The 12,915-nt window shown below is 43.4% G+C and overlaps 1 protein-coding gene and 1 pseudogene across 1 annotated transcript in view; both read left to right on the top strand.

The window, feature by feature from the left end:
• ZFPM1 (zinc finger protein, FOG family member 1) overlaps positions 1–12,915 on the top strand; it is a 167,088-nt gene that overhangs the window by 90,170 nt on the left and 64,003 nt on the right. Inside the window, exons 2-4 of the mRNA XM_073605709.1 lie at positions 463–609; positions 1,787–1,888; positions 7,896–7,997. Of these exons, the coding sequence (XP_073461810.1) occupies positions 463–609; positions 1,787–1,888; positions 7,896–7,997 (351 nt within the window). The remainder of the gene's footprint in view (positions 1–462; positions 610–1,786; positions 1,889–7,895; positions 7,998–12,915) is intronic.
• On the top strand, positions 8,338–8,491 carry LOC141113057 (U2 spliceosomal RNA; annotated as a pseudogene).

Here is a 12,915-nt window from a genome sequence, read left to right as displayed (position 1 = left end):
AGGGAGGAGATGGGGGGAGGGTTTATAGAAATAGGGAGGGGAAATTGATGAGGAGAAGGTGGAGGGGGATAAGGAGGAAGGGCTATTAAAATGGAGGGGGGGGCAATTAGGAGTAGAGACGGGAGGAGAAGAGGAGCATTCTGTGTTCTTTGTAACATGTCAGAAATAAGGTTGGCAGGGCTGACACCACATATTTAGGAATTCGGAGCTGTGTTTTCCTTTTCAAAGAAGAACATTGGCGTACACCATATTTCTGGCACATCAACAGTTCTTGTTCAGTACTTTCAGTACTTGCAACCTGTGTAAAGGGATAAAACCTGGGGGAATGTGCATGTATTGCAGAGATCTGCTAAATTTTGGTTTTTTTTCTTTTGCCCTGACATACAATTTATACACACTTACAATTCTACTCTTTTAATATAAAATTGTTTTTTTTATTTTTTTTTTTTATTATTATTTTAGGTTCACTCGGTGAAATGGAAGAGACGGAGGAAAGTTTGGCATTCGATTTGAACTCTTCTGAAAAGGATGGCTCCATTTCTGACATGGAAGAATTAGCAGACTGTGATTCTTCGAGCCCATCTTACAGCGACGTACCGGAAGGAGAAGGTATCTCTGCCACTCTCGGGGTAAATTGGTTGCGAAGGGGGGAAATCTCACCATTGTGGGAGGGGCAGAGACACAAACTACTGCAGGGAAATCTCACCGTTGTGGGAGGGGCAGAGACACAAACTACTGCAGGGAAATCTCACCGTTGTGGGAGGGGCAGAGACACAAACTACTGCAGGAAATCTCCCCATTGTGGGAGGGGCAGAGACACAAACTACTGCAGGGAAATCTCACCATTGTGGGAGGGGCAGAGACACAAACTACTGCAGGGAAATCTCACCGTTGTGGGAGGGGCAGAGACACAAACTACTGCAGGGAAATCTCACCGTTGTGGGAGGGGCAGAGACACAAACTACTGCAGGGAAATCTCACCGTTGTGGGAGGGGCAGAGACACAAACTACTGCAGGAAATCTCCCCATTGTGGGAGGGGCAGAGACACAAACTACTGCAGGGAAATCTCACCATTGTGGGAGGGGCAGAGACACAAACTACTGCAGGGAAATCTCACCGTTGTGGGAGGGGCAGAGACACAAACTACTGCAGGGAAATCTCACCGTTGTGGGAGGGGCAGAGACACAAACTACTGCAGGGAAATCTCACCGTTGTGGGAGGGGCAGAGACACAAACTACTACAGGAAATCTCACCATTGTGGGAGGAGCAGAGACACAAACTAAGCAGGGAAATCTCACCATTTTGGAATGAGCAAAGACATAAGCTGCTGCAGTGAAATCTCACCCATGTGGGAGGAGCAGAGACACAAACTACTGCTGGTAAATCTCACTGTTGTGGGAGGGGCCGAGACAAACTACTGCAGGGAAAAAAACATAGTTGTGGGAGGGGCAGAGACAGACTTTTCCAGGTAAAGGTGGGGAGGGTGAGAAATGAGGATGATCTGCACAAAACAAATACAGGACAATTGTAACATTTACGTACATAGAGAAGATTCTGGTAAATGTTACACCATATATCTCTATGTACACTGCCATGGTATAAATGATCATTATATTGTTTTATGGCGTTCTGTTGGACGTTTCCTATGAAGCCACTGTGTTTACTGCTTTGTGTTTCTCAGAGATGGCTGGTTGTCTCTGACTATGGAGAAAATTCCCCTTTCTTACAATTGCTGAGTTCACTGAGACAAATCCTCACTCAGGTATTCCTACCTTCATTACCAGGAGAGCCGAGCAGCTCTGTGCCGCAGGCTTCCGATCAGGAGACGGGTGAAGCGGAACCATTGGAGAACCTGCGTGAAGAGGCCACGCCCCCCTGCAGCTCAGGTACACACGCTTAATAATTCTGTATATTCTTAATAATTCTGTATTATTCTTCAGGACCTGAAAGCAAGTGGAGATCACTGGAGAAGCGGTGTAGCACTCTGTAGTGATTTCCAGATTCTAGAGCCATACTACAGGTATGATATGTAGATGGCTACATTGGTCCAAGCTGCAAAAATTTAACTATGTAAGGCAGGTCATACATTGATCCTTCTTCTTCTCTCTCTCTTTTTTTTTTTTTTTTTTTTCAACCAGTGGGTTAAAAAAAAAAAAAAAATTAAATGTCCCCTCCCACACATTCGACGTGGATGGGGGAATCTTTCCCGCTGTGGTATTGTATTCTGACATCAAGGAGTCTTTCCTGCCACCAGAATACAATGATCTGTGTTGCTGGCTATAGCCGCTGGCACTGATCGTTCAGGAAAAACCCGACAGGCTGGTTGTACACAAGTACAACCAACCTGCTCATGCGTGGATCAAAATTCGACCCCTGCTGAACCAGTCAAATTTCAATCCCTGTATGGCTGGCTTGAAAGTATCCATACCTGAACCCCCCCCCCAGCTCACCGCACACAATATATCCAAATATGATCTGATGGAAGTCCTGGAAGTATTACATAGTAGCTCCAGGATTTCTATCCAAAAATTCACATTTTCTATTCTAATCTGTCACTGCTGGTACTTGTAGTTCCTTCCTGGGAAAATGGATTTCTCCCCTCCCCCAAATGCTGACTGTCAAGTCATAGGAAGCGATAATGCTGATAGCGAGCGATAAGGGACCTGCCCTAGTGACGCTGCATTACAAGTGCTTTGTCCACGTTACTAATAATGCTCTCAGTGACTTGGCAGGTATCTGATTAGGATAATACAGACTGTAACTCTACAGTCAGACCTATGAGCAAAGGATTCAGCTGCTGAAAATGAACCATGGAGTGGCTTCATGAATAAGTTCCTGATATCACAGTTATTTAGTAACAGTATTATTTTACATTAAAGAGCCATCACTGAGCTCCAGTCAGTGACTTTGCCTAGGCTGAGATAATGTCATCAGTCTGCTGCAGGCAGGGGGAAGCATTTCCTTGGTCTCCTTTCCCCCCAGTGATCAGTCTGAAACATACACTATATTACCAAAACTATTGGGACGCCTGCCTTTACACTACATGAATTTTAAGGTAACATAAGGTGAGCCAATAAGATCATTCACTAATTTCTACCAAAATTAGATTTCCTTTTGGATAGATGGAGATAACATTCCCGGTCTCCTGACTATCCTACTCTTTTATGCTGGCCATAGTCTGTAGGGTTCAACAGTACTGAGTTGGCCCACCCTCTGCAGCTATAACAGCTTCAACTCTTCTGGGAAGGCTGTCCACAAGGTTTATGAGTGTGTCTATGGGAATGTTTGCCCATTCTTCTGGAAGGGCGTTTGTGATGCCAAGCACTGATTTTGGACAAGAAGGCCTGGCTCGCAGTCTCCGCTCTAATTCGTCCCAAAGGTTTTCTATGGGGTTAAGGTCAGGACTCTGTGCAGGGCAGTCAAGTTCCTCCACCTCAAACTCCCTCATCCATGTCTTTATGGACCTTGCTTTGTGGACTGGTCCAAATCTTTTGGTGGAGGGGGGATTATGGTGTGGGGTTGGGTTTGGCTCCTTAGTTTCAGTGAAGGGAACTCTTAAGGCGCCGGCATACCAAGATATTTTATATTTCAATGTTTTTATTGAAAAACATAACAAAGTACAAAATAGTCAGTCACATAAGCAGATTAATATCAAATTGTCAAAGCATTATATTCCAATACAGCAGTAGATACATTCCCATCATCCATTCTCCACCCATTGCGGCAACTAGAAACAAAAAGTGTGACAAAAACCAAAAATCTGTGGGATCCAACCATAGCCCCTCAATCATGAGCCAGGTAATCCCTATGTGAGGGAACGGTACAGACACCCGGAGTCTTGGGAGGTCCCAGATAAGGTCCCTGGGACAGTCCCAAGTCTCATGGTCATAAAAAGTCTCATACGAGGTCAGTTGTATTGTGCTAAAGTTTCCAGAAATGAAAGAAAAGAACCAAACAAAAAGAAAAAAAAGAAGAGAAGAAAGGAAGAAATAAGAGAGAGTGAACTGGAGAGGGAAGGAGAGGGTCATCCTGGGATACGCTATGGGGTTGAAATATAGTCAATCCATGGATCCCATATCTTATTAAATTTCTTGACTTTATTACAGAGAATATGAGTGAGTTTATCATTGATCATAATCAAATGAAGTTTATTCTTAACCTGGTCAAGAGGGATTATTGACTGTTTCCAATGTCTTGCAATTGTAATTCTCGCCGCCAGTAATATATATTTAATTAATTTCACTGATTGTTTGGGTATTTCATCAGGCAATTTGTGAAAGAGGGCAGCTTCAGGAGATCTACGAATGTTTACCCCCGTCACTGAATTGATTAAATTGAAAATTGGAATCCAAAATCTGGTTACGAGGGGGCACTGCCACCAAGTATGGTGCATCGTCCCCAACTGACCACAGCGTCGGAAAATACCAAGATATTTTAGACAATTTCATGCTACCAACTTTGTGGGAACAGTTTGGGGATGGCCCCTTCCTGTTCCACCATGACTGCGCTCCAGTGCACAAAGCAAGGTCCATAAAGGCAAGGATGAGCGCGTTTGGGGTGGAGAAACTTGACTGGCCTGCACAGAGTCCTGACCTCAACCTGATAGATCACCTTTGGGATGAACTAAAACCTTGTGGACAGCCTTCCCAGAAGGATTGAAGCTGTTAAAGCTGCAAAGGGTGGGCCAGCTCAATATTGAACCCTACAGACTAAGACTGGGATGCCATTAAAGTTCATGTGCGTGTAAAGATAGGCATTCCAATACTTTTGGTAATATAGTGTATTCAAATTGTAGAAAGTCAGAAGGTTGAGAGGTTGGAGAAGGAACTGATCTTGTGAACACAGCCAAGAACTGCACAGGCACCGGGATTGACATGATTGTGTCATCTCCAAGCCAACATCTCAGTCCAGAAAGTAGATGGTGGCCTTGGGGGATGTCTGAACAAAGATGGCACCATCGTTCTAGAGAGAAAAAATGAGGGACTTGACAGGGGGAATACTGTGGTCTACGTGAAAGGTAATAAGTACCTGGAAGGGTTACACAGACACATTATTTATCTTGCTGACATGGAATTATATATCTGATGCTAGGAACACTTTAACCAAACTTTATGTCAGAGTGAAAACTTTTTGAGTGGTTGGTTAAATGTATTCCCTGTTCAGAGTGCAGCGGTGTCCTCCAATGGGTGGCGATTGGACACGGCTCATTGTTTTTCCCTGGAAAGTGCCTATTGGGGTGCGGTTTTAATTCCCATTGATTTTGATGTTAATCATCCTCCCGGGGCGGCTATTAATAATCCTGACGTCGTCTTTTTTATGGGTCGTATCGATCTCGGCTCTTGCTGGTTATCATGGCCGGGCTGTATGCAAACATGCACTTTGTGCAGTAATCGCAGGCACTGTCATAGGCTGATAGGCTTATCACACCATCTTCAACTGCTGTTAATGGGGAGAATTATTATCAGCCAGTTGCTAGGAAAAAGACCTGGACTGATTAACCACCGAGCTGCCGGACAGGATTGCTCCTCCTCCTCATCCCATCACCGACGATGATCTGTGGTCAGTGGAGCCGTTCGTCTATATAGAGGACTTCAAAAACACCCAAAAAGTTATATCGGTAATCTTGGCAAATTTCTGTATTAGCTAAAGTAAAGGGGCCATACATGCTTTGATATTGACAGATTTCTTTTCTGATTGGAATAATCGATCAATAGTTGACAACCCATATGATTGATATGACACACAGAGGGTAGTGGATTTTGAACAAGAGTTTAAAGATATGATCATAAGATCAATCACATCTCTGTTTTCACCATAAAATCTCTCAATCTAATCAATCAAAATATGATTGTATTCATGACCAAGGCATCTCAGTGCTGCCAATTGATACAATATGATTGATAAACTTCTGTCCTGGTCAAGCATTTCAGTTTGAACGAATCTGATCTAAATCAAACATAAGGGAACGTTATGCCTATTCGAATGTTTGAATTGCACTTGATTTGGATAATAAAATTGAAACGTGTATGGCCAGCGACCACTAAAGAAGAAAGAAGGTAGCATTAGGTGAGCCAATGAGAACATTCACCAATTTCTACCAAAATTCAATTTCCTTTTGGATGGATGGAGATAACCTTCCCATTGGGTCTCCTGACTATCCTGCTCTGTTATGTTGGCCATACACCACTACGATTTTGTTCAAAAATGTTTCCCTTTTGGAACATTGGTTCGATTTTCTAATAGGTAATGGAGTCAATTTGCCAATCGTTTTCGACCATAGAGTTGGGAAAATCAAAGAATGATGGAAATTTTTTCTTAAACAAAAAAGAAATCATGAATTTCTAACTGTGAATATGCTTTTCATTCGGGAAAATGTTACTTTTTGTAATGTTATATGTTCATCCTGAATTCAAAGTTCAAACCATTAAACTAGCAGAGCCCTCTGATTCCTCTTGTGCCAAATTGTATTGTAACTGTAATGTCTCCCTTCATTTTGTAAAGTGCTTGGCAAACTGTTTGTGCTATATAAATCCCGAATAATAATAATAATAATTGGCATGACAATCAAAACTTTTTGGGGTTTTCCTTAAAAAATGTGTCCAGTCCATCATAGTACGATCCAATGCTCCGACGATCCATTTGAATTTCTTTACCAATATTTGAACAAAAGTCTACTGGAGAATGCCCAGTTTTACTTCGAGGAAATTCTTCAAATGTTGAGTCTGTGGAAGCACAACAGTAGATATGTTGGTAGAGCGCTGGACCCAAAACAGGAGGGTTATTATGGTCTCCTTGTCCTTGAAGGTCCTCGGAGTAGTCTAAGGAGTGTCAGGAGAGTAAGAGCAACACAGATATGTAGTGCACATCTAGTAAGTCTTTATTTCACAAGACAAGAGATCTCAAGAAAAATCCAATGCGTTTCTGGCATCAACACTCCGTTCATCAGGGCTTAGATGGTGATGGCAATTGGGGAGAATACTGATCAACACATTGTAACACAGGGATAAGATATTGCCGTCAGGTGACCCGAATGAGCAGTATCCTGAATGTTGAATGATGAAGGGGGAGTAATAAGCCCCCGAAATTCTCTGAATTTTTTTGTGTTTGAATGAAAAATGAACGCAAAGTTAGGTGAGTTGTGAGAACCTTCAGATTTGTATTATGTTCCTTTTGGATGGAAGCGATTACCCCCCCCCCCCCCCCCACTGGGTTTTCTGACCATCTTACTCTGCTTATTGCAGGAAGTTTTCCCTAAATGTCAAGTCTCTGGAAGGTGTGTTGGTAGAGCACTGGACCCCAATTCAGATCTAGAGTAGCATTCATTCAGAGGTGAATATCTATCAGGTGAAGCCTGAGCCTCCTGTACAGCAGAGATTGTGTGATCAATGCTGTCCTAACAGAACGTGGAGAAGCTGATATATTTCCTAGGAACCAGGAACAGAACTTCAAATCATGGTTGTCCCCTCCCGGCTATGACAGAGGGCAATAAATCTACACACAGACAGCTAAACCAGTTCTTCTTCCTGCATAGAGGGGGATCTGTGACTAGTGGCAATCCTGAGGTCTGAATTCAGCTCTTCTATATTAAAAACTTTACACTTTAGTTTTCCTCATCTGCCTCATTAACGGGGCCCTCTCCCACCCCAGGGCTCCATAGAAGCTGCATGAAATGTTATTGAAAATTTTACTCCCAATGTTGGGTCACTTACACTTCTGCTGTGCCTTTCTACGCGATAGAATAGGATAGAATAGGCAAACGACTCTGGTTGCTCCCTCTTTCTTTTTTTTTCTTCCTGGTTTAATTACATGGTCAGATGGAGAGAGTATGCAGTGACGTTCTTCAATAATATGAGCAGGAAGGTTGTTTAATTATTTATTTCATTTTTATTATAGAGGCCGAGAGCGCGGAGGTGGAAGACAGCGTGAACTACAAAGAGTCAGAGACTGTTGACAGCACAGAGGATGCAGCGGAGCCTCATTCGTGGAGCGGTCCAGGTAGTTTTTTTTTTTTTTTTTGTTTATACGTCAAAAAAAATTATTGACCCAAGCTATGCAAATTATTTCTGATCTTCATATTAGCTTAGGAGAGCTGCCTCCCTGCTTTTAATGCAAATTATATTATGGTGCCTTTGAAAAATTCTCTAATTATTCCATATGGAACATTTTATTCTGTCGGTTTTCTGATTGGGCGTTGACTGTGTGTAGGGGCTCCCATCAGATGGAAGCTAATCAATCTTCATTCACTTTCCAATTGAGATAAGGGATAGAATCATTGCTCCACCCCCAATCATAATAAACATTGCTCCGCCTCCAATCACATTAAACATTGTTGTTAATTGCTTCTCTGCCTTTTGGCGAAGATCAAGTGCAGTATCTGTCCTTATCAGTGTCCAGTAAGGGTGCCTCAACATCATTTTGGCCTATTGGTTGGAATTGGGTGTATATTATCCCTGCTGGTATGATGGGGGCTCTGCAGGTTAATACCGGCTGGAACAGAAACTGGGGCGCCCACAGGCAGTTGGGGCACAGTAGTAATTCCCCTGGGAAAACTGGATGGGCCCAGTTCCTCCTGGTTTGAATGGATCTACCTTGTTTGGCCATGGGCTGGGAAGGCAGAGAGTCTGCAGTGTCTGTGCCCCCTGGGAGTGGTTGCCCTAGGAGTGCTGTTAGTAACCTTCGGGTGTGGGACCCCACTGTGTGAACAGGCACATTATCACAGCACCAAAAACTTTTTATGCACTGCGCCTCGATGGGCTAGGCCTTTTGACTAAGTCCAGCGCAATTTTTGCTACCACTCAGGGCCAAGCCAGTGCACGTTGCACGGTCACTTTTTTTTATTTAATTTATTTTCAGGTTCCTTCCTCCACTGAACCTGGGGGTCTCTCTTGACCTAGTACTCCTGGTTGGCTTGGGCTGGCCATGAGGAGAGGGGTCCGCCAGGCCTTCTGATTAGGCGGATCAAGTTTGTAACCTTGTCCCTGTCGGGAGCCTTGCACCCCAGGGGTTCAGAGAAAGGTCCTACTCCTTCAGGGGGTGGACAAAGCACACCCTTAAGTGCACTTTTTGTGTATTCACATGCTTGTTTTTTATACACTTAAAGGTTTTTCAGCACCACTGTGGCTTAAAAAAACAAACATTTTTTTTTCTTATACGTGTCCTGTAGGGTTGCTATGCTTTCTGACCTTTTGGCAGGAATGGCTGGCTGTATAGTATCCTTGCTGGTATGATGGGTGCTCTGAAGGCTAGTACTGGCTAGAACAGAAACCGGGTTCTTAAAGGAAGTGGGACACAAGACTTATTCCCTCTGGAAGACTGGAGGGTCCCAGTGCCTCCTGATTTGAATGGGGTCTAGCATGTATGGCCATGGGCTGGGAAGGCAGAGAATCTGCGGTGCTGTGTCCCCTGGGAGTTGGTCGCCCCAGGGGTGCTCTTAGTATCACTTTGGTGTGGGAACCCCACTGTGAGAATGAGCACATAGTCATATCACTAATGCTTTTTCTGCACTGTGCCTCTTTGGACTAGGCCTTTTGGGGCACTTTTCATTACCAGGGCTCAGGGCCTAGCCAGTGCACTAGTATGGGCACCTATTTATTTATTTATTTATTTTTTTTTTTTCTCCTTTTGCACTTTTGTCTGTGGTTCTTTTTCTCACTAGGATGGAGGGTGTGGGCCCTCAGGCCTTCCCTGAAATCTAGGGGAGGATGTGTGGCCGGTTCCTTCCTCTCCTGAACCATAGGGTCTCTCTCCAGTAGAGCGCCTCACCTAGAACTCATTGGTCAGCTTCGACTGACCATGAGGAGAGGGGTCCACCAGGCCTTTTAGGGGGTAAGACAGCCAACTAGGGCACGCTATGTAGAATGTCCTACTAGGGTCAATTTTTTTTGTCCACACAAAACTTGGAAAAAACTTCTGCAAAAGTGCACTCCAAAGTGTCAAGTGAGATTCAGGGAGGTGGGAATTTGTGTTACGCTGGCAATAATTGACAGCCAGCCCAGTATAGATTCCGCCTCCAAATATTTCCGCTTGGGGGGCGGGCAGGAATGGAGGAGTTTTGACACCGTGGTGTGCAAACTCTGCTGGTTCCGCTAAAAAGAATCCATTATTACATTTCAATACATTGTTTTAATTAATATAACTAATTTGGCAGTGTTGTCTTTAAAAGAGGGAGGGAGTTATCCTTTAAATAAATCATACAAAAATGCAGAAATCGCTTTTTGATAAAACATTACATTTGTTGGACTTTGTATCTATCACTGTCTCTGTTAGGCTGCATTCACATGTAAGCATTGCATGAACTTGTGTTTTGTTTTTTCCGCACTTTTTTTTTTTGGGGGCTCCCTACGTGCGACAAACAAGCTCCTTAATGTTGATATTCACACGTTATTTTCACTGCATGGTCAGGCATGTTTGTCGTGCATTTTTGACACATGCGAAAATGCGCATTTGCTGGCAGTATTTGAGGTGCCATTAAGGATGAATGGCATCACAAGTGTGATGCACCTTTTTCTGTGAACGGGCGCAAAAACGCACACTTTTGCACCCATTCATGGAACATTTAGATGTGAATGGAGCCTTAAGGTAAAGTTTATATATTTATGAATTATGGGGAGCAGAGGAAAGGGGATTATTGCGGTGCCAGCAGCAACTCTGTACAAAAGGTATATTAAAAAAACGAATTTTATTAAAAACATTAGTATATTTCGCTGAACCACATATAAAAAGGAGCCCTTTACAGTATTCTATTGACCAAAGAAGGATGATGGTAGGTATAACAGCAGGTCAATTCTTCCCTACTAGTTTCGCCAAGGCATTGTCTTCGTCAGGGGAATAGAATATAATAGAAAACAATGTGGCTCCCGGCAGCCCAACGGGGCAAGGCCAGTGCGGTCCAGTATCACAGGGCAATAACCCTTCACTGCCAAGTAGTTGGCTGCAGAGGGCAAAAATGAGGCTTCATAAAAACAAAACCATGAAGATTATTTAGTAGACAGGGGCGCTGTTAAGACCAAAAATGTATGGACAGACCGATTAGGACAGGTGCGCCAATTAATTGATGGAAAGTTGGCCTGGAATATAATGGTACAGCTGCTGATTTATTGGAGTGCTGGTACGATCATTCTATGCAAGGCCTCTGCACGTTGATTGCTTGGACATCTCTGGCTACTTATGTATATTGGCTCTGCTCTTCAACTTTTTTCCAACTCAGTTTTTTGTTGGAATTAATTTTTTGTTTGGAGCCCATTGATTCCCTTGATTGTACCATTATATTCCAGGCCAACTTTCTATCAATTAATCCGCACACCTGTCCTAATCGGTCTGTCCATACATTTCTGGTCTTAGCAGCGCCCCTGTCTACTAAATAATCTTTATGGTTTTGTTTTTATGAAGCCTCCTTTTTGCCCTCTGCAGCCAACTACTTGGCAGTGAAGGGTTATTGCCCTGTGATACTGGACTGCACTGACCTTGCCCCATTGGGCTGCCGGGAGCCACATTGTTTTCTATTATATTCTATTCCCCCGACGAAGCCAATGCCTTGGCGAAACTAGTAGGGAAGATTTGACCTGCTGTTATACCTATCATCATTCTCATCATTCTATACTGTAAAGTGCTCCTTTTTATATGTGGTTCAACGAAATGTACTAATGTTTTTAATTAATTGTAATAAAATTTGTTTTTTTTTTTTTTGTTTTTTTTTTTATATACCTTTTGCACTGTTGCTGGCACCGCAATAATCCCCTTTCCTCTGCTCACCATAATACTTAAATTCTTGGGATGAGGTGCCTTATCTATTGGGACATACTAGCCACTATCTTTGTTTTCTTAAAAATTTATGAGTCGTAGCTTTGCATTCTATTCCAAAGCATCAGAGTCATTCTATCCCAGAGCATCAGAGTTAAATCCTTGTTGGAGGATGGAAGGCTGCAGTGGTAATAGAGTCGGTAAAGGTGGCAGGAGGACACATAGAAGTCATCTGGGGGCATCCTTTACTTTAATTGTCATCACCCGTGCATCCTGTTTATTGTGCACTAATCGGAAATTCAGGGAAGTGTGGCATTGGGACCACCGTGCGTCTTGTTCATTACCTTCGCCCACACACACACACGTGAGCAGCTTATGCAGCAGATCAGTGTGCGTTTCAATATGTGACCCTGCTGCAACTGTACGAGAATGATGCAGCCGCACTGGAATGCTCTGGAATTCTGTTAGATAATAAAAACAGGAAGTGGACTGTCAGATAGGAAGTAGAGGGCACGTACTCGGCGAGATGGGACCCTGAGACGTTCCTGCACAGTGATTGAAGTCATCATTGGATATATGGGGGGGGGGGGGGGGAGTAGGGTGGATTTCAATTGCACAATGCCCAATTCAGCCCCCCTCTGATAGGATCACAATTATTTTACTGACCTGGGCAGGAATATCATCACAAGTCTTGCACAGTTCTACCGGCTCCTCTCCTGGACTGAAATTGCTTACTCTGATTTCACTGCACTGTGAGCTTCTCGCAATGTGCATTAGAAGCTGCAGCACATCAGACAGATCACCCCCAATTTTTTGTATAATAAATAGTTTCCCATAAAATACTGGTTTCACCTTTTTTATTTTTAATTCTTTGTTGCACCTCCGTGCTGCTGATCTCCTGCAGCCTTTTTACAGCCACTTTCCTCTACATGCACTCCAGCGATGGCTGCATGGCATTTCTCAGGACTGGTTTCCAGTTTGTGACAACAGTGGGACTATACTTGTGTAATGTGTGTTGAAACTGCTACTTGTAGTCTCCAATAGAGGAACATGTGACACAATTTGGATAAAAGGACGGCGCACTGTCACACTCTATAACAGAGGTAGGCAACCTTTTGAGCACAGTGTGCCGAAAAATATTTTCAAAGAAATTGAGAATGCCGATTTTATCACA

The sequence above is a fragment of the Aquarana catesbeiana genome, linkage group LG11 (assembly GCF_042186555.1).
Source record: "Aquarana catesbeiana isolate 2022-GZ linkage group LG11, ASM4218655v1, whole genome shotgun sequence".
NCBI lineage: Eukaryota > Metazoa > Chordata > Amphibia > Anura > Ranidae > Aquarana > Aquarana catesbeiana.
This window is presented reverse-complemented; position numbering and strand designations above follow the sequence as displayed.